This window comes from Astatotilapia calliptera, chromosome 12 (genome assembly GCF_900246225.1).
Source record: "Astatotilapia calliptera chromosome 12, fAstCal1.2, whole genome shotgun sequence".
NCBI lineage: Eukaryota > Metazoa > Chordata > Actinopteri > Cichliformes > Cichlidae > Astatotilapia > Astatotilapia calliptera.
Window position 1 is genome coordinate 33,865,979 of NC_039313.1, and position 21,534 is coordinate 33,887,512.

At 40.2% G+C, this 21,534-nt stretch overlaps 1 protein-coding gene across 6 annotated transcripts in view; it reads left to right on the plus strand.

Annotated features, from left to right (window-relative positions):
• The window catches only part of cfap299 (cilia and flagella associated protein 299), an 88,002-nt gene that overhangs the window by 42,834 nt on the left and 23,634 nt on the right, over positions 1 to 21,534 (plus strand). For all 6 annotated transcript variants that reach the window (XM_026186884.1, XM_026186881.1, XM_026186882.1 and 3 more), the window contains exon 4: positions 19,035 to 19,177. In XM_026186884.1, the coding sequence (XP_026042669.1) occupies positions 19,035 to 19,177 (143 nt within the window). The remainder of the gene's footprint in view (positions 1 to 19,034; positions 19,178 to 21,534) is intronic.

Sequence of the window (21,534 nt, forward strand, 5' to 3'; positions counted from 1 at the left end):
ATTGAGACCTGCTGATTTTTCTTTGTACCTTTTCCCAGATCTGTGCCACAATACAGCCCTATCTTATGGGTCTTAAGACAGCTCCTTTGGTTGTGCATGGCTTGGTTTATTATGGTCTGACATTCACTGTCAATTATCGGACACAGGCGTGCCTTTACAAATCAATTCCAATCAACTGAATTTACCACAGATGGACTGAAATGAAGTTGCAGTGTCATTGCAAAGGCTGTGAATATTCATATACATATTATATTTTGGTTTTTTTAGTCTGTTTTTTTATCATTTATAAGAATTTCAAGCAAACTTTTTTCTCATTGAGAGGTTTGTGTCACAGTTCGGCTGTGTGGCAGGCAGGAGAGGACCCAAACGCAACTCACAGAGACAAAAGGTAAACTCAAAAAACACAGCTTTATTGCTGGCGTGAAGTGGGACACGAAAAAACAATACAAAATAAACTAAACTGGGAAAACTAAAGCACAAAGAACCACAGGGAAAAAATCACACAGCTATGATGGGGGACGCAACACTGACAAAGAGAAACATGGGGCTTAAATACACTGAGGGATAACGAGGGGGAATGAGCCACAGGAGGCGAGCACAGCTGAGAGTAATTGAGCAGGACGAGGCAAGGGAAGCAAAACTAGAAACATTAACATAGAACAGACTGTGAAAGTAAAACAGGAAACACACTGACGGAACTCAAGACATGTGGACTTAACAGACTGGGGGAGACAGAACATAGGGATCTGAAACATGGAACAGAAAGGCACAGTAGATCAACATGAACATAACAACGCCACAGGGGAAGAGTAAAACTGAACACAGAAACACCAGACCTCTTCACAATAAAACAGGAAACATAATGAGACGTAGACATGACAACCCAAACTTCACAATGTAAGACACAGACATGAAACACATGAAAAGCAGGGGAGATTTACCATAGTTGGAAACACGAGGGGGAAATAATAAGAACTAGAAACACTTAAGCATGATAACAAATGAACTTAGGAACCTGAAGGGCTACATAAACTAAAACATCAAAATGAACTAAAACTCAAAACACTGGGTCATAAGACCCAGGACCGTGACAGTTTGTGTGTGTAAAACGTTGAGTTGAAAAATAAATTTTATCCATTTTGGAATAATCCTGTGGAACAAGTGAAGCCCTGTGAATACCTGAAATAATCACCTGATTTACTTCCTTGTACACTATCCTGGACTTAGGTGCACTGTTATTGCTGCCTTAATGTCAACGATCTATCACGAAATAACAGCAGGACCAGATGTTTATATTATACAAAATAGTGGTAATTATGGGTGCCTGGTTATATTTTAACCAATCTTGAAAGTATTTAGAATTGGCAGGAGAGTCTAGGGTTCTTCCCCCAGGAAAAAAAAGGGTATTTATAACTGCATTTTCACACCAACTAATCTCTTGGATTACCTCAAGAAAACACCTGCTGCACAGATTAGTTAAAGTTGCTGCAAAGACCAAGAATGCATCAGGAACAGCATGGCATTAGTGGATCAAGGCAGGAAATCATTGTTAGAAAACTGGCTTTTCATTTTTGAAATTATATTCAGAAAAACATTATATCACCTAAAAATGGTCTTCATGGCTTTTAGTAAATCCTGACGCAATTTGACACATTTGTTATTCATCTGGCATTTAGGGAACGTTAATGTGAATAAGTTTGGTCTCAGTTTCAGTTGATCTACATATGGGCCTTTGCAGGCATCATGCCTGTGACCTTTTAGTTACAAGGTGGTTGCTGCAACCACAAGGCCACCCTGCCGCCTTTAGCTCAGTGGAGGTTCCTGGCTTGACTCACTTATATGCTTAAATGTTAACAGACTTAATACAGTGGAACTCCATCGTGTCATAAGCAGTGTGTGGTTAGAAAGGCTGCTTCTCATTAGCTCATGGACTGGAATCAATATTGTGTGTGCACTTTTATGCACACGCGTATGCACATGCAGATGTGTTTGTGTCTGTATCTGTATTTCACGTGAAATCAACAAGTAGGGACTTCCCCTCAGTTTGGATCTAATCCCCGGCTGCACTGGCCAGATTAATGTGCACTGGGAGCAAGACCTGACAATTAGAAAAGTGCTTGCTCACTTCAAACCTTCAAAGAGAAGCCTGCTGTGACAGACACGCACCGCAAATGTTAACATTTCAAATGGGGATCCTGGAGATGTGAAATGTTGAAACGTCTCTGAAGACAAGTGTAATAATGCATAGCATACTTGCTTTGAACAGGAAGGTAATGGCTTCATGTCTGCAAATCACGCTGTGGTAGATTTGCTAAGATCAAACTAATCTCCAAACATTTAAGGAGGAAATTGTGCCCCACCCAGTGGCTTTGAAGTCTGATTTCTTGTCAAAAGATTGACAGTTTACTAAGAACAAGTAAACTAAGTAGAGAACATGTGTGCTTGAGCAACGTGATGCTCTTCATCATTCTAAATCCAAGCAATTTTTTATTTTACTAGATGCTGTCAGCACACAGTAGCTGCTACTGGTTGCTTTTTTTATCTAATAGGAGTTAAATGTAAGATATAGAATCTAGTGTCTAAATCAAAATCGTGGCTTTCTACTGTCAAAAAAGTATTTTTTAAGCTGGCATGCCTTTCCATTTAGACTGGCAAAGCTATCCAGGCTGTACCCCTCCTCTTGCCCTGGACAGCTGGGATATGCTCTAGCCCACAGGTGTCGAACTCAAGGCCTCGAGGGCCGGTGTCCTGCAGGTTTTAGATGTGTCCTTGATCCAACACAGCTGATTTAAATGGCTAAATTACCTCCTCAACATGTCTTGAAGTTCACCAAAGGCCTGGTAATGAACTGATCACTTGATTCAGGTGTGTTGACCCAGGGTGATATCTAAAATCTGCAGGACACCGGCCCTCGAGGCCTGGAGTTCGACACCCCTGCTCTAGCCCAACTGTGATCCTGAATGGATAAGCGGAATTAATGGATGGATGCCTTTCTATCAAACCTCAAGAAATTAATCAAATCAGTTATAGTGCTTGTGTCATGTTAGGGTTTTAGGTAGCAACCTGTTCTGTGGGGACTTGCTACATTCAGTTCAAAGATTCAGTGGATAAAAAGAAAGTGTTTAAAATGAAATATGATAATTATTAATTGAACTGTAATGTTAAGGATTTCAAGCATGTGGGATTCTTTCATTGTAGGAGAATATCAATTTTATTTAACCTTTCAAGACTTTCATCTTTAGGAGCAAAATCTGGTCCACATGTGTTCTGAAACATATTAGTATTTAGACATTACACAGTTTTCCATTTTTCTGAAAGTCCTGTAGCAAAGTCTTTGTTGGTGCCGATTCTCGACCTGGAGAATGTTGAGAATTTTTTGGGGGGGGGTTTGTCCCATGAACACAATGCAACCTAACATGTGAGTTGAAATGAAAGCTTGGTGTTTAGATTGTGGTAAACAATATCAAGCTGAAGCGTTCTAAGCATTTACTGTGTGGCTTCCTGTCTCAGAGGATGCAAGATGTTGAGGAAATGACTTTGAGATTCAGTAATTTTTACAGCTTTATGTGGTTGGTCACGGTTTTGAGTTATGTTGCATTTGGAAATCTTGCACCAGCAAGATTCGGACAAGAGGGCACAAGAGGGCATTTCGTTGATCCTGAAACATTTCCAAAATCTTGTTTTTACTTGTGTCAGGTATGCTGCGGCATTTCTGTAGTTTTCAGTCCTTGAGTCCCTACAAGCCGACCCTTAGACAGCACTGTTTCTAAAATAGGTTGAGATGCTGTGTAAAATAAAACGACGACTTTTTTTTTCTTGAAAATGTATATACTTATTTTGAATTTCACACCAGTAGCACTGCAAGTGTTTGGAAACTGTGACTTTATTTTTTGCTTTCTAATGTTAAAATTGTTTATAATACTGTGTTTTCTGGGATATTTTCTTCAGCGTTAATAAAGTAAACATTTGCAAGTTACCCATGCCAGTGTTTGCAAAGCTGCCCTGAGGACACAAAGTGAAAGTGATATACATTTCTAACAAAAAATTTGAATTAAGCACTGTGTAACTGATCCTCAGATGATTGGATTATCTTTTTAAGAACATTTCACACAGCATCCAAACTGTGTGAGACAGCGTTGCATTACTGCTCAGTGTATATAAAACTCAAGAAGCAATATTTCTACACAACGAGTGAGCAACTTCACCACATTTGGACCATTGCAGACATGTAGTCAGGTAAAAACGTGGGAAATAAAGACATTAAACCCCTTAGTCTCTCTTCATCTGACAAAAGCAAAACTAACCTTTGTCCAAGACAAAGAAGGAAGGAAAATAATTATGCCTCAGGGGATTTCTGCAAGAGTGTTTTCACAGTGGTCAGCTCCCTCAAAGCATCCTTTTTTCTTTTTTTGTATTTACTACACCTGTGTTGGCTTTTGAAGTCTTTTGATTTTTTTTCTTCATGCCATATAAACAACCCTTTGACAACTTTTTTTTAACACTGTCTCATAAAGACATTGGCGTTTGACTTTACTTCCTGTGTTGACTAGAACAGATAAACTATCAATCCTGGCAATGCATTTGCTTTGTTTCACTGCAACAGAATTAAGTAAGATGTATGTTTGCTTTACATTATTGAGATCTTTGCTTTTAATTTGTGTAGCTTGAGTGGATTTGAAGTAAGAAACCAGGAAACGGATAATGGACGAGTGTAACACATGTACACGTAAAAATCTAGGCTTAAATTTGTTGACATTTAATTTTATGTTAGAGAGCAGCTTTTGGTTCATAACGTTTGCGCCACATAGCAAAGACTAAATATTGTCAGAAGTATGAAGTGAATCTTCAGATACCAGCAGTCCTTATAGAAGCTGTTGGTCGCCCTTTAAATTCTACTAAGTGTTGCAGTGAAAGATTGGTATGTGTTTACTACTGCTGGATCATCGTCATGTGGTTACTGTAGCCAACATCTCCGCTTAAAATAGTGACTTTGTGAGCCAGGGCACTGCTGTATCTTCTAAGCTGCAGATGCAGCTGACCAATGTAACATGTATTTGCCTCCACTCAAAAATCTGTTAAAACATCCGTCTCAAATAACAGGAAGGGAGTGCACTCAAAAATAAAGTTGTTTGTGGCAGCCTTGTTCGAGCCTACTTTAGAACTACGGGCACTGTGTAATTTCTGCATAGCTGCACTCTGAGTAACTATACGACAACTTAAACCACATTAAAGTTATTTGTCCCCAAGGTGATAATAAGTATTCGGACCACTAAGATGACTTCCCGATTCCAGCCAAATGATTCAAGAATTTTTGTAATCTTGACTTTTACATCATTTGCTGTATGTCATCTTGGTTTAGGCCAGTTGTGGAGATGCTGTCATACTGTAGTTCATAGAAGCTCATAAAATGTGTTTAGTAGCTATTACTCAGTTTCACATAACATACAGAAAATCTTCTACTTTACTTTCCCCTTTACTGACTTTTCTTTTTTTTGCATAGTTTCAGATCACCAAACAAATTAGAATATTAGACAAAGGTAACCAGAGTAAATACAAATACAGTTTTTAAATGATGATTTCACTCATTGAAGGAAAAATGTTGTCTAAACCTACCTGGCCCCATGTGCAGACATAATTGCCCCCTAAACCCAATAACTGTTTGTGCCACCCACCTTGCAATGAGTCTTTCACTCTCGGTGGATGAATTTTCACCCACTCTTCCAAGCAGAATTTTTGTTCCATTCAGCCAAAATGGAGGGTTTTCCATCATAAGAACGTGCCAAAGCATCTCAATCTGATTTAAATGTTTTCTTCTTTTTGAACCATTTAGAGGCAGACCTGCTGGTGTGTTTAAGGTCATTGTACTGCTACGTGACCTGAGTCCACCTTTTCAGGGCACAAGCTGATGGCTGGTCATTCCCCTTCAGGAGTTTCTGAGTTCGTGGTCCATCAATTATCAAGTTGTTCTGAAGCAGTAAAGCAGCCCCAGATCATGACACTATCACCACCATGTTTGACTGGTGATATGATGTTCTTTATATGATACGCTTTTTTTTTGTAACGGGACGTAAACCTTGCAAATTACTTTTTTTTTAATGTAAGCAGGTGGGTTTGGATAGTTTTGGCTTCTTATACCACTAAACATGCATATTTTATGTTTCCTGATTCAGGCGTTTGTATTAACCAATGAGGTCATGTGAAGTCAGTGGCAATAGCTTTGATAGCTTTAGAAGGCATAAAAAACAAAGGAAGCAATGAAATAGTTTGGAGAGAAGATATATAAAGAACGTTGTTTTGGCAGTGAAAGCAATTTAGTTTAAAAATAAAATGTCACTGATTGATTTATGAAATTTTCTTTATTTTAAGCCTGAGTGTTGTGTTTTTACTGCTGCTATGAATTTGTTGTTGTTGTTGTTGGTTCAAGAAATTACCATATTTGGGCAGGGAATGTTTTAGCTATTGCTAACCAGACTGGTTAGCAAATACAATAATATATCATATGATATAGTTTACCACCAGCAAGCCATATTATTGCTTAGATAATTCAACTGGAAAAACTTTAAAAGGCGCCAACAGTGCAAACACAGTAGAGAAATCCAGTTTAAATGAGCTTTAAGCCTTAACAAAATCCAGACAGGTGAGTTTTGATAACATTCACCCTCTTGCAGTTATCATGAAGAGGAAAACTGTCCATAGAAGTCTGTTCTGTTTGCAAATGTGTATTGTTGAAGGTAGACATTTTAACAAATGTCTTAACTTATGTGGTGATGCGACATTATGATCCTCAGTGAGAGGAAGAAGCAGCAATACATGTGTGTGAATGGGAGGGAGACAGGTGCTACAGGTGCAGGTAAAGCTACAAGGAGCAGAGGTAGTGAAGCAAGATGTGTTTAAATACCTGGGATTAACCATCCAAAGCAACAGACAGTGCACAAGATGAAGAAGAAGGTGCAGGAAGGGTGGAGTGGGTAGGATGATATGTGACAGAAGGATAGCAGCAGGAGTGAAAGGGAAAGGTTTACAAGATGGTAGATCTGCTATGTTTTATGGTTTGGAGCAGGTGGCACGGACAAAAAGACAGGAGGCGGAGCTGGAGGTGGCAGACAGATTTTCACTGGAAATAACCAGGATGGATTAGAAATGAGTTCCTCAGCTTAGATTGAGTATTTTGTAGACAAAGTTCTAGACGAGGTTGAAATGGTGTAGAGAAGGGTGGTGGACATACTGGACAAAGGATGTTGAAGATGGAGCTGCCAGGCAGGAGGAAAGAGGAAGACCAAAGAGAAGATTCATGGATGTAGTGAAGGAGGCAGGTGTGACAGAAGAGCATGCTAGGGAGAGGTGGAGGTGCAGGTGGAGGCATCCACTGCGGTAGAAGAAAAAACAAAAACTAAGTAACTACTGGCCATCTTAGCATGTTGTTAGAGCCTGGCTGATGTTGACGGGCCGATCACATGCATTTACATTTGTGTTTAGATATTGTTTGAAATGCATTCAAATTTGAAACGTGAGGTTTTTCGATTGTTTCTTCTTTTCCTCCTGGCTTCAACCCTATAGTTTACACTGCAAACTGTCTTCATCACATGTGACAGAGCTGAGAAAGCGGTGTTCACAGAAAGTTACTGACTAGTTTGTGCAACATTCAGTCATTCAGGTTCTCCTGGTCCCTTTTTATCATAACTCTTTCAGTGAAAACAACTTTGTTCTTTCACAGCACTAAATCAGTTGTTACAGATGGTACAGCATGTAGCACAGATGACAACATTGCTTGCATGGCCCATTTTCACATAGATGTATAAGAAATCAAATCCTCAGCACGGCTACAGTTACCTGAAGGTCTTCGCCTTTGTTCCACCAAGAAAACACAGCAGCTTACATTCTGAGCAGCTTCCCACCGAAAAACAAAGACAAGAAAACCTCAAGTTTTGTGTGTCAGGCATTCATGAACAGGTTCTCAAGGACTCGGATTTTCATAAATGCTTGCTCATAAGCTGTTGGTAATTTCATGCACCTGCACAAGCAGATCTCTGGAAGTAAGTCAGGAAGTTCTTCTTTTTGTGTTTAGGTGTGTTCATCTTTTGTAATAATAATAATAATCCTGTCAAGAAAATACAGTTTCCATGTGATCCACTTTCTATATCACGAAATCACAAGGAGATACAATTTATAGAAACAAAAAATTCTTGGTTTTCGTGGCCCCTAATGCACCAGATCTTAAAGATGATCAGTAATGATTTGAGATAATAGAGGTTTGTGTATTTTCTAGAACTTATTAAAGGGCTTTCTCTTTATTTATACTGTATTCTGTACCCTTGAATAAAATAAAATAGGGTGGAGCCTTCAACATCACTCTTAACAATGAATATGCTCATATTATGCTCAAGTTTTGAATCACATCCTCAGTATATTTGATCTGAACTTCATGACTGTTTTGCTAGTTGTGGTGTACCACAGTTTGTACCCTGCAGTCTTTGGTACAGATGATAAAAATCTTGTTTTAATAAGGGAGGGTCTCAAAATAAAACTGTTTCCTAAAGAAGCCCAGAGCACAGAAAATACCTGTGTTTGCAAAGCAACTTCTGGTCTGTAGAACACTGAAAGATTTTCTTAATGTCTGTGCCAACGATGGGCATGTGGTCAGAAGTGGAGGCCTGAACTGACCTGGAAAAATGAGATTTCTTGAAAGATGGATAGAGTTGTAAATGTCACTGTTACAGTTAAAACCCCCAAAAGAAGTTACAAAAATAAAAATCAATCGTCATGTATGTAATTTGCAGGAAAAATATGAATAACTGCCCTAAAAAACTGATTGGAGGGAAGCAAGATTAAACTATAACTCTAAGATGACTCGTGGTATGCAAGGATTTCTGTAAAGTGTAAAGCTGAGGTAATTACACAATAAGAAGCAATGTTACAGTATTATAGTGACTACTGCAGTAGTCAAGTCAAGCTGAAAGGTTTCTTTATGCTGTATTAATAAGTAAAACTCTGAGTCTTATCTTAGACAAATTGAATATTTAACAAAAGATTACATATAACAGATGAAGGTAGAGTGTGGTTTTGAAAACTGAAGCTATTGATGGGCGATTAGAATCAGAATCAGAATACTTTATTAATCCCGAAGGAAATTATGGGTAAATTAGATGTTTTTGTCTGTCCTACCTTAAAAGCTTACAAAAGCTTACAAAGATTACAAAAAGGTGCCTTTGGTCAGCCCACCACATGTATTTTGGTAAATGTACATATCAATATCAATATTAATAACAATTTTACAACATAAAAATTATGAATATTTTTGCTACAATCAAATAGTCTAAAATGAATCCCATTGCTGTGCCTTGAACTGTCTTTAACCGGGGGCGTGGGGGTACTCCTGCAGTTAAGATGTCTGATTGTATATGGGTTTATGAGAAACTGTCCTCTGGCTTTCTTGCTATTTAACCTGAGAAAACTTTCTGTTCACCCATTCGCTAGTTTAAAAATTAATGTATATGTTTTGTTTGTAAATCATAGTCCCCATTAGAGTGAAAATGGACGATAAAGCAGGGTATGCTTTTTGTTTCTCAGTCAGATCCGCCCCTCACTCATTGCATCCAGTTTGCAAACACCAAGATGTTGGTAACCTAAATGTGGACCTCAAGTTTTCACAGCTGGACCTTGCTTTCCAGTGATGTCACAATGTCTTCATCAACTATATTCGATACAGATGTTGCATAAACGATGATGCTGCAATTTAAAATATAAAAAGCACTGGTCATTATGGATGTGGAATCTTGAATTTCTTAGTTACTGCTGAAGCAAACTGTCATAAACTGAGGATTTTTTCAGGTTTAAGACATGCAGATTTACACCTTGTTTGCACCGAGACTTAAAGAATATTAGATGTTTTAAAGTAGAAGTAAAGTAGGAAGGCTTAAAGAAATGTTGTTTTCCTTCTATACATGGACGGTTGTGTCAGCCAACCAGGTTTAGCGTAGAATTTGCACAATAAAAGATTATCTCTACTTAAATAGGGTTAAAGTGGCCACAAAGTTAATGACACCATCGCTCTTTTAGACTGTGATTTGCAAACTTGCTAGTGGACAAACAGCTTTGTTGCACTACTCTCACATATATTTTGGGCTAAACTTGTATTCTTCTTCCCACTGGTAATTTAAAAGCCAGTGGAATGTGGAAAATGATTGTAGGAGTGGAGGGGAGGGAAAAGATATGTCTCGCATGGTCACTTTGGTGTCTGAAATCCGTAGCTGAGATGGCGTTTGACTGATTTGTGTTGCGACCACATGTGCCAGACCCGCCCGCTATTCTCAACCCGTAATTCCTCTCTGAATTCAGGCATGCGACTAATTTACTGTAGGGCCAGGATTTTTTTCTCCTCTCGGGAGTAGAAACTTTACCCTGTTTCTGTTACAGGGCACTGCACCGAGCACTGTAAGTGATGCCACCTGTCAGGCTGACAGCTTACTCTCCATATGGGGAAGGCCTTTATCAGCTGCAGTTGTGGGGAACAGGAAAATGTATGCCACCTGCCAAATATTTCAAACCTTTTTCTCTTCTTTAGCAGGCTGCAGAGTAATTCTAAAACTTTACTGTCTTTCTGTCTATTAATTTAACAGTGACGTTTTGGCCATCATGAAGTAGCAGCAGCAGTAAAAGCCTTTTCTTTAAACTTAACTCCTTCCTGATACATCGAGGTGCATAGCAGATGATTCACTGATGTTGATCTTGCAAAAGAACGCGGCTTGTTCATAATAGGCCTGCATTTACTGCTCGTACACGCTCCCTTCTTAGTTCCAGATTAGAAACTAAACTGATATATTGGGTTTTCTACAGTGTTTTCATTGAGTTGTGTCTACAGTTGTGTCTACTCCACTCAGAGTGGCTCCAGTCGATATGAACTGATGCAGTCAGAGGAAAAACTGCAGAGCTGCACCGTGGGCCCAACTGAGGAGGTTTTAATAGAATTTCTAAAACATCAATTGCAAAAAGCAGGATAGCATTTTCTGATTTCGAGTGCCCTGTAATTTGAAGTGTGTGGGTTCAAGCCACTTATTTTGTGGTGATGGCTTTACTGGCGGGTTCTCCAAAAAGACAGAGGCCAATGCAGCCAAGGGTTGAGCTAGCTGCCTTGCCTTTCCTTGCTGACTGACTGAGCCGCTTCCTCTTTGGTATTTGGCCATAGTTGTTCTGCCCGTACGGCTAACCTCAGTGGGTGTAGCTGTCCACTGTTGGGTGTTTAGAAAGCTCAACAGCAGGACACCTGTTTCTGGATTTATTTACTTCATTTCTTGCGCAAACAGTCATGTAATCTGTTTATGGATGCATTTGAAGAGCAAATAAAGTAAACACATGTTTTTGTTTTTGTTTTTTGTTTTTTCAGAAATGACGTCTAAACCAGAATTAGATATCCTGTATTTTAACATCCACCTAGAATCTCATGCATGTCCAGGAAAATATATCCAAACATACTGTGCATTATAAAAAATTTATTCTGGACCTTAGGTCGCATGACTTCAAAACACTGTATTCTGTCTTTTGTGCACTTTTGGACATTTTTATGGTCTTTAGCAACAAAAGCATGTGTGCATACACTCTGTGACGATCTAAAACTCTTTTAGCTCGGTGCTTTTCATACAATCATTTAAAAAATATTTGTACCATTTTGTGTGGCCTGACCAGCCTTTGTGCAGTGCCTTAAGTGAATACAGATATAACATTAAACCACAGTGTAGAGCTTGAAGTCCTTTTGAACAGTTCACTTGTGCATTTTTGCATCCGGTGCCAAGACATCTGTCTAGAGACACACCCTGTAATTATAAGTGAGAGAAAAAAAGAAATGTCTTTTGATTATTTCCAATCCTTATTGCATACATATACTACAGCGTCTGTTAAGGCAATTACATCTTTTATCTGTAAATTAAAGATTTTATTTTTCTATAAGGTAAGATAAGCCAATAACATGATAAGACGAAAATGGCGAGGTGTAGAATAGAAGTTGTTCCCATTAAAGCTGCTGAGCAGAAGTTACCAGCTTTATTTATTTATTATTTTTGTAGTTATAGACCTGTTTTAAAATTCCACTCGGCTGTGGGTTAATGCAGCAACATTCACTGGAAAGGGTGGCTGCAGTATATCAGTGGTTGAGGGTTGTGATGAAAGGGTATGCTAAAGACTGCTTCAACAGATTATGGCTAGCAATGCACAAACAGTTCACAACCCTCTGCTCTTGTACCTGCTCTTGTAAGACGCAAACTCTAACACATTTTAATCATTGCATATATTAGATGTCTCTGTGTTGTGGTATCTTTGTAGCTTGTTACCTAAAGTCTCTTCAAAATAGCTCTGATACACACTGAATTCAGCTGCTGGCTCGTAGAATGAATTCATAGCAATTTAAACCATGTAAGTATTTTTTGTGGTCTCAGTAGTTTAATCATAGGTGATGACTTCAACCCCAACCTCTGTGCTGTTCTTCCAAACCCTGGCAATTGTGACAAAAGATAATAATCATTCTGAGGGATGCACATCAAATCTATTTGCAGTTTTTACAAAAAAACCCCAAACCAAAACATGCTTTCTGCCTGCCTTCAACATTAGGTTAGCATTAGAATTCAGTGCTAGGGTTTGGGTCATTACTGAGGTCAATTATTCTTTACCAGAAGTGATTCGTCTGCAGGGAATACATGAAAGAAAAATCACAATTTGATTAAAAAAGGCTGCTGTGATCCACAATAACAAGATAGAATAGAATAGAATAGACCTTTATTGTCATTGTACATGCATGTGCAACGAAATTGTAGGTACTCCACAACAACTGCTCTGGAATAAAATATAAGTAGTAAACAGCAGGAAGAATAGCAAACAGGAAAATGTATACAATCAAGAGGGATATATCCAAAACAACACAAATATATATATATAAATAAATAAGAGAAAGGCACACATTGGAGAACAAAATACTTGCAAAGTACTCAGAGGTAATGCAAAGAAAAGACTTGGTCTGAAGGAGGCTGTGTGTGATTCGCCTGAGTGATGAAGGTTACTCACACCATGGCTCAGATTGGTGAGGTGGGTGGGCAGGGGTGGGGTTTGGGATGGGGGTTGTGTTTGTTAACAGCCCAAATGGCCCAGGGGAAAAGGGTGTTTGTGAGTCTGGAGGTGTGGGACCTGATTGACCTGAGGCGCTGACCAGAAGGCAGCGGGTCAAACAGGTGGTGGGCGGGGTGCAAGGGGTCACCTGTGATGGCCCTGGTTTTCCTGAGACATTAGGATCTGGCGATGGTCTCCAGGGGTGGCAGAGGGAAGCCAGTGATTTTTTTTGGGCGGTGTTAATTACCCTCTAAGGCTTTCCTGTTTTCATTAGTGGCCCCTGCGTGCCAAACACCCAGGCAGGAGGAGAGCACGCTCTCCATTCAGCAGCAGTAGAAGGCCAGCAGCAGCTTCTGGTCCAGGTTATTCTTCCGCAGGACACTGAGGAAGTGCAGCTGCTGCTGGGCCTTCTTTATCAGGGCGATGGTGTTGTGGGCCCAAGTGAGATCAGCGGAGATGTGGATGCCCAGAAACCTGAAGTTTGACTCAGATTCCACCCGCTCTCCACTTATAATAAGAGGATAGAGGACCTGTTTGTGCCTCCTGGGGTAAAAATACACAATGACTCATACTTTCTCCTGTGTTTGCATGTTTTGTATTTGTGTTTTTCGTTCTCCTCACTGTCCTTGTGTCTGTCTACTGTTTTGCAACAAAATATATATTAGTATAATGTTTTTACTTAAACTCTTAAACCTAAAAAGAGAGGGGGGGGGGGGTTCTCTATTCAGGTTTCTGCTCCACAGCCCAGCAGCATGAGTTACAGAGGATGGATGGGTGGATGAATGGATGGATGGCATTATTATCAGGCCAGTTCAGATTTGGTGAAGCCTTTTCAGAAGCAAAGCTGTTTGGAACGATTAGCATGTCATGCACATAGCCTGGTTGCTAAGATTATTGAGTAAGTTGTTAGCGTTGCTCTCTTTTTTTTTTTTTAAGTCACTGCCATTAGTGCCGGCTAATGTAGGTTACTGACTGCTTTGACCTGGTTCATTGCCTACACTCTTCAAGTAAGTGAACGCGGGCTCTGGATCACATGTCCTACAGGATGTGTAATTCGGGTAGATCCCCACAGATGCAACACACCTCACCACATATGGTTTCTGCCATTGCATCTATTACACAAGCAGCCTGTGTGAAGTCACTTCCAAGTCAAATAAGCAATGAGCCCCCCCCCCCCCCCCCCCTTATCCTACTCCTGAACCCCTCCTTAAACCCTCTGACAAACACACATATGTTTCTCAAGAAAGGGGACAAGGGTAAAGCCAAAAAAAGGGCTCTCACCTCAAAACATTCCTGCAGTACAGGCCATGTTTTCCTTACCCCAACAAATTTACACAGTTGTTAGTGATGGCCCGGGATTCCTCCTAAAGCGTAGCCTACCAATAATAAACAGTATGGCAGCTGACACCGCAAGACACCTGCACGGCTCCCTGACACTGCAGGATTGTTCCCAGGGACTGGGGGCATGTGGGTGTGGGCTGAAGGATGGGGGAAGTGGGGGCCATGAGGGCCTTCAGACAGGTTGGTTGTGTGTGTGTGTGTGTGTGTGTGTGTGTGTGTGTGTGTGTGTGTGTTTGGGATGGGGGAGAGGGGTTGGTGAAGGTGGTAGTAAACAATCAGTTCTCTACACAGGTTTACTGATATGATTTTATTTATGTGAGATTGTGTACAACGTGCAAAAGATAATACATTTTGCTGTTTCACTATTTGAGACCATTACATTACAGCCTATTTTATTACTCTGTTTCTTATTTTTAGTGGAACACTTGTTTTTTCAATATGAATTCTTTGCTTTACCTATGTATTCTCTTATTACCTAACACAACAAGTAAAATACATCAGAGCCAGCCCTACACACAGGGAATTACAGTCCAGTCGCTAGATTTAAAACCGTTCAGATCCACTGAATGCCGAGTTGATTAATTAATGTCTTTTATCCTGTCTTCCTTCTCTCTCCCCAACCAGTCGCAGCAGATAGCCCCGCCCCTCCCTGAGCCTGGTTCTGTCGGAGGTTTCTTCCTGTTAAAAGGGAGTTTTTCCTTCTCACTGTCGACAAAGTGCTTGCTCAAAGGGGTTCATATGATTGTTGAGTTTTTCTCTGTATGTATTATTTTAGGGTCTACCTTACAATATAAAACACCTTGAGGCGACTGTTGTTTTGATTTGGTGCTGTATTAATAAAATTGAATTGAAGTGAATTAATGTGCTTCGTCTTGTTTTATTTTGCGTTTTCTCAGATGTCACTCATTGACTGACCAAAAGCAATGTTGACTTAAAATTTAAATAAGGAATCATCAGATTAAAGGATATGTGGTACTTCAAAAGATAATAACACTCGCCAGCCATTTCAACTATATTTATATATAGTATATTCAAATATTTTAATCAATGCAGTTGTATTTTTATAGCAGCAGTTCACAGAAACACTTGTTTTAAGGTGCTTCATATTGCAAGGTAAAACTCTATAACCCCAACAATCGCTCCTTTGACCACGTGCTTGGTGACCCTCTGGACAGGAAAATACCCATTTAAGAGGAAGAGACCTCCATCAGAACCAGGATCAAACCGGTTCTGGGTTGAAGTAAAAGAAAAGCGTTAAAAGGTTATAAGTAACAAATGGGGCAAAACACAAACTATTGGAAATGAAACTTTTCTTCTCCAGCTGGGCACTTCTACTACTCATGTTCCGATTACTGGACAACTCTCTCGATCTCCTGATCTATGGTTGCCTCCATCTATCCTACAGACATATTTAAGTGGCTTCTAAAATCGAAGCTTCAATTTCCTTGTTGCCACTTAGCTCTATTCAGCTCTAATTTGGCATTTTTCTTTCTTTCTGTGTCGTACCCACTACACAGGCAAACATCTACAGTCACACACACATTCAGATGTCTCATGCTCCTCTACAGGATTTCAAGTGGTCTGGCCATTGTGTCCCCACCTGTAGAACATTGTCAAAGCACAAAGGAAGACCTCCTGTCAGCTTCTGTTTGATGTGATTTGATTTTGTATAGCCCTCTCAAACTGTACGTCCATGGGGCTTTGAAAGAAAGGCCAACAGCATGTGGAGTAATTTACATGTGTGTGTCAAGGAGGTATTGAGTTCCTCTCAATTTGTCACAAACCTCAAAAATCCTGCTTACTAACAAACATGCTTACTTTTGTATGGAAGTGCTTTTATTTGGACTTTTTTAAGGTTGTATAGTCAAAAGAACTTGTAGATGGTTTGTTGTGTTTCGTGGCCACAGGTAATACTTCACTTGCGTACAAAAAAAAAAAAAAAGAGTTTCAAACTGAATATTGAGTATCACAAAAGGCTGGAATCGCTACCTGAGACTAGTTCAGCGCTCAGCTGCTCAAGCATTAAATAGACTGATGTTTGCCATAAAGTGGGGCCCCTTACTCGCCGCCCTGTGAGGTCACAGCACCTGTTCTTGGTAATTGCTGGCAGGTGATGTAAGGCCTCCACTTGTTTTCCATGGTGTAAGGTGGAGGTCCCCCTGCTCCCTCCTACAAGGCGGCTGGAAACTCATGTTGCTTGTTTGGAGCAAATAATAGAGTCTGACTCGTTTGTTCTGCTTTCCCTGCGACCTGTGAGTGAAATGGCTCTTTACCCACCTAATTCTAGTTCCAGAAATATGCAGTGGCTTGTTTTTGATGGATGGACCATATTGATTTGATATAATTTTCAGTTCTAATTTTCCAGAAACTTATGTCAAAGACTATTTTCTCAAGAAGTTATACTACAAAAAAATAAACTTTTACAGAAAGAGAAATGCTAAGTAAGCAAAACATTTAAAATACTGTTGCATTTGTTGGTAATTCTAAAATTTTAGTCACATTTTAGTGTAACTACTAGAGTCTTGAAATACAGTTACTCAACTCAACACAATGCGTATTGTTAATATCATGATATAACCTTGTTGCAGTTACGTCCACTCAGATTGACAAGACCTGAACACATCTAAGAGCTGAAGGCTGTATAAAAATGAGACGTTTTAAGTGTTACAGTGTGAAACTGAGGACACTGAAAATTGTGGACTATTTTTTTTTGTTTGCACCCCAAAGACAAGCTAAACTGTTATTGTTTTAATCAGAATTTCTGACCATCTTTGTCTTTGCTGGGTCCACCTGATGATGTCTTTTCAAGGCTGGCTGCAGGAGGACAGAAGCCAGTAGATAGGGTATATGGCTCAGTCCTCCAGCCAGCTGTGAACCTGATAGCATCTGTTTTAAACGTTTGAGAGGTGGAGAGAAAGCAGCCCTCTTTTCGTCTGAGCTCTGGAGTGCTAGTTATCTCATGCCTTTTTAGTAAAGGGATCCGCAGATGGCCCGTGTCCTGACAGCTATACAAATGTGATATCACTAGCTGAGGTATTCCACAAGGATCCTCTTACTGTGTTACTGTAGGCCGAGAAGTGGGACTCATTCATGCTCAGAGTAAACAAAACAAGTCGGCCACAAAAAGACTTCTCCTATCTCAAGACGAGGCAGAAAAGACAGAAAGAAAAGCTGCTTTCTTGTCTTTGTGATGGCAGACAAAACAACCTCTTCACACCTGAGTGTGTCTCCTGTTCAGTTCTTTCCACGCATTGTCATCCTGTGTTATCGAAACCATCGAATCGACATGAAAAGATCATTTCATGTTCGGCTGTCGCCTGAGGGGGTTTGGACAACTTGGCTTCCATTTGCTTTGTCTGATTCCAGTGACGGAACCATTCGTCATCATCTTTTTTCTCAGGTTGTGTCTAGTTTGAACTAATTTCAAAGACATGATGAGCAGTCATGAAGCTGTCCTTAGAAGTATGTGTTTTGCTGGCAGTGAAGAATCCAAACCTGTTCATGGTGTTTTAATCAGATCGTGTTTGAGTTAAGGTGGCCCAAGTGTCGCCTGCACATCCTGTGTTATGGTGAATGGCCTGTATTTACTACTCCCTAAGGACCCCAAAGCGCTTTACACATGCAGTCATCCACCCATTCACGCACACATTCACACACTGGTGATGGCAGCTACATTGTAGCCACAGCCACCCTGGGGCGCACTGACAGAGGCGATATTTCATATTCTAAGCTAAACAGGCATTCAGCTTATATTTTGCTCCCAGTTTTGGTGGTCTCTGTCAAGGCCTGCACTGTTTTGTTACATAAATAAATGTAATGTACTGGCAACCCTGCTGTTAGAAGTCTACTGTAAAGGGTGATTGCCTGTGTGCCTGATAGGACCCCTCTTGAGTTGTTGATTTATGCCTGTCTGGTAGGTTTTCAATTGTTTCAGACCAAGTCCAAAGACTTTAAACATCAAGGCATGGGTCTGTCATTTTCATGTAATTTTACTAGACTGACTTGGTCTGAAATCACAACTTTGCTTCAAAGAGCTTACAATATGCACAACACATGACACCCTGTGTCCTTAAACCCTGAAATCTGGATAAGGAAAAAAAAGCGAAACCTCAAGTGGAACAATGAGAGAGGGTTCCCTCTACGGGATAGGTTTTTTCTGACTTGACTCTCCCTCCCTTTCCACCAAAGATTCCTTATAATGACACACAACATCAAGTTTTAACTAAGCACTTCATTTTTTATGTCATTTAAAAGTACATTCTTCCCCCAGCTGTAGGTGTTTTGGAACGGAACTCAGACTTTAGTTACTGTAAGTGGAAGGACTCAGACCGTGTCCCACGCTAGTATCTGAGCAGGATATTTTGTAGACATCCCACTTCTGCAAGCGAGGCCTATTGAAGTATAACATAAGTTGGACTCATTGCTGATTTGAACCTGATTCAAAGTAAAACACGACCCTTTATATTTCAAAGTGGGAGGATTTGTAACAGATCCCTTCTATCTTTCCACAAGTGACTTTTTCCTCACTGGCTGTTACTCAGGAGAGGTTTGATGGTCATGATTATTTACACAGAGGGTTTCCTTCTTTTTCTCTCTTTTTACAGTCGGTCATTTTCATAAGGGATCATAATACTCTTGGACAGGAAGTATCTGGCTATATAGACTACACCCACAGACTCAAGACCCAAGATTTTGAACCATATTTCAGTGGAAAGAAGAGGCTCATGCCAGCACGCTCAGATTTATGGTAAGTCTCCTTCCATTGTAACATGTCCACATTGGTTTAAGAAGCCTTTACTCAGGTGGGATTTGACAAAATTTGAAGTGTAAGGAAATCATATTATCCAAGAATAAAAATTCACATTGTCGTGAGACACCAATATAGGTTTGGAAGGAGCTCTTTAAAAAGCACAGTATGGTTGATACATACAGAGCAAGCTGCTGTGAGCTGAAAATGTAGAATAAATAAATAATAATAAAGTAGAGCTGCCAAAGTGCAGAACTTCTCTGGCTGACGCAGACGTGACTGAAGTCTCGATTTAAACAGACTGAGATCATGAGATTATTTTTAATGTATAGCTGATGACTGTAAAACAAACTGAAGACAATCCAGTTTCTTCAGTGTGACAGCGTTTTAGATTGCTCTTTAGTTCGTGGGGGGCCTGGACACAGTTCCTTTAAACAGGTTCCTTTTAGGTCTTCCTCTTTGTTTGTAATTCTGTTTTCCACTGTGCCAAATCTCCCGGAAGAATTTGTTGGAGAAGGCAAAGATAGAGTGACAAAAACAGAGGAATGGAGAAGCATCACATTAAAGTTAGGGTCCTTGAATTTAATTCAAAACCAGCTGTCAGTACTGTGGCATCTCTGTAAGGTTTAAGTAAGGTTTCATTAAGGGTGAAGGGATGGGAACATTTCACTAACCCACAGTGACTTTCTGTGCTTTTATTTATCAGTCACCAAAGTTAGACTAACACATTTTCAGTCATACATGTGTACTGTACGTTTGACAATTCGAGGGTCAGCACCGGTCACACAATCCCAGAACAAGCCATCAATGAACTGCTGACCTTACAGGTGTAAGCTAAAATCTCCACTCTACTATTCAGCAAGGCAGATGACATCTTTATAATTCCTGGTCTATCAGGATAGCTGTTTACACAGAGAGCTGTCAGCAGATTACCAGAGCCAAAACCATTCCCACATTCCACATATTCATGCAGACTAACACCTTACCAACATTTCAGATACGTGCGAGAAATCCCAAAAGGACAGACACAACCGGAGAAGGGTGAGAATGAGAGTGTAATACGTGGTTTTATTCAGAGTTCAGCCAAACGGCACACAGCCTGTTTGACCTCGGTGACAGAACAAGGTCTATAACATCCTAATGTAGATAGCTTTTCACGCTGAAATTCTGCTTTGTTTTTCATGCTGTGAATCTCATTTTTCTACTTTCAACATTTTTATAAACAACTTTCCGTCTTCATGTGTGAACCCCACCAACAAGGCTGCATCACTGAGGACAACATATTATAATCATGACGTTTTTGTCTTTTTAATGTGGTTACAAAGAAATACTGAGTATATTAATAAAAAGTTTGGAATTTGTAAACAGCATCTGTAGTTTGTTGGAACCAAAAACTGCTTCATAAGCACATTGTCCAACAACAATATTCAAAATGCTAAATGGCAGTCTTAGAGAAAACTGCTATTGTTCCAGCAGTCAGAAGACAAGAATGACAGTTGGGGTTTTATTTTTGGAAGTGGTTTCCCCTTCCTTTTGAAACCAAAGTGTCAGACATGTGAAGCTTTGTTGTTTTATTTATCCATTTCTCACCACGTGTTCCGACACACAACCCCGCTTGTGGCCTTGAACTCGACCTCCTCTCTGGTGAGTAGAAGCCCTAACAAGCTCTAGGTGTGAGTCATTGGGTGAGCATGCCTGGAGGTAAAACCTACTCTCTAATGATGCTTTTAAGACACCCCTCACCACCCCGCCCCACCACCATCGACCCGCACCCCCATCTGACTTGCCGCTCCCTCTCTCCGACTCATTTTTCAGTCACTAAAACTTCATCAGATTTACACGTCTCCTTGTCTTTATTTAACTTCTCTAAACTTGCCTTCCATGCTTCGCTACCGCTCCCCTTTTCTCCCCTCATATGTCATCTTCCACCCCCCCCTTTTTTTTTTCATCTCTGTCGGGAACAATAACACCCAGTGTGGTTGCCGCTAAGAGGGAGCAGATGCTGGAGCTGCTGCCCACTCAGTGCACTAAACCTCCCACCGCAGGACTCTGAATCCTGTCCCTCTTCCTCCTCCATAGCCACAAAGAACACAGGGCAGCGACACCAGCGCCAGCTCTGGCCTCCACCTCCCATCTCCAGCAAGGAAGGGTGGATAGGTTCACGTACGCAGCCTTATGGGGGTGTAGCAGTAGCAGTACTGTCCTCTTGGACTAAAGTATGAAGATTTAAAGATATAAAATACTAGAGAAAAAAACATTATCGTTGAAAACCAAATGTGTTAAATGTACAGTTTATCTGTTCCACAAGTTTGATGTGGAAAATATTTCTAACTTTCCAACTTTGTGTAACAGGTGCC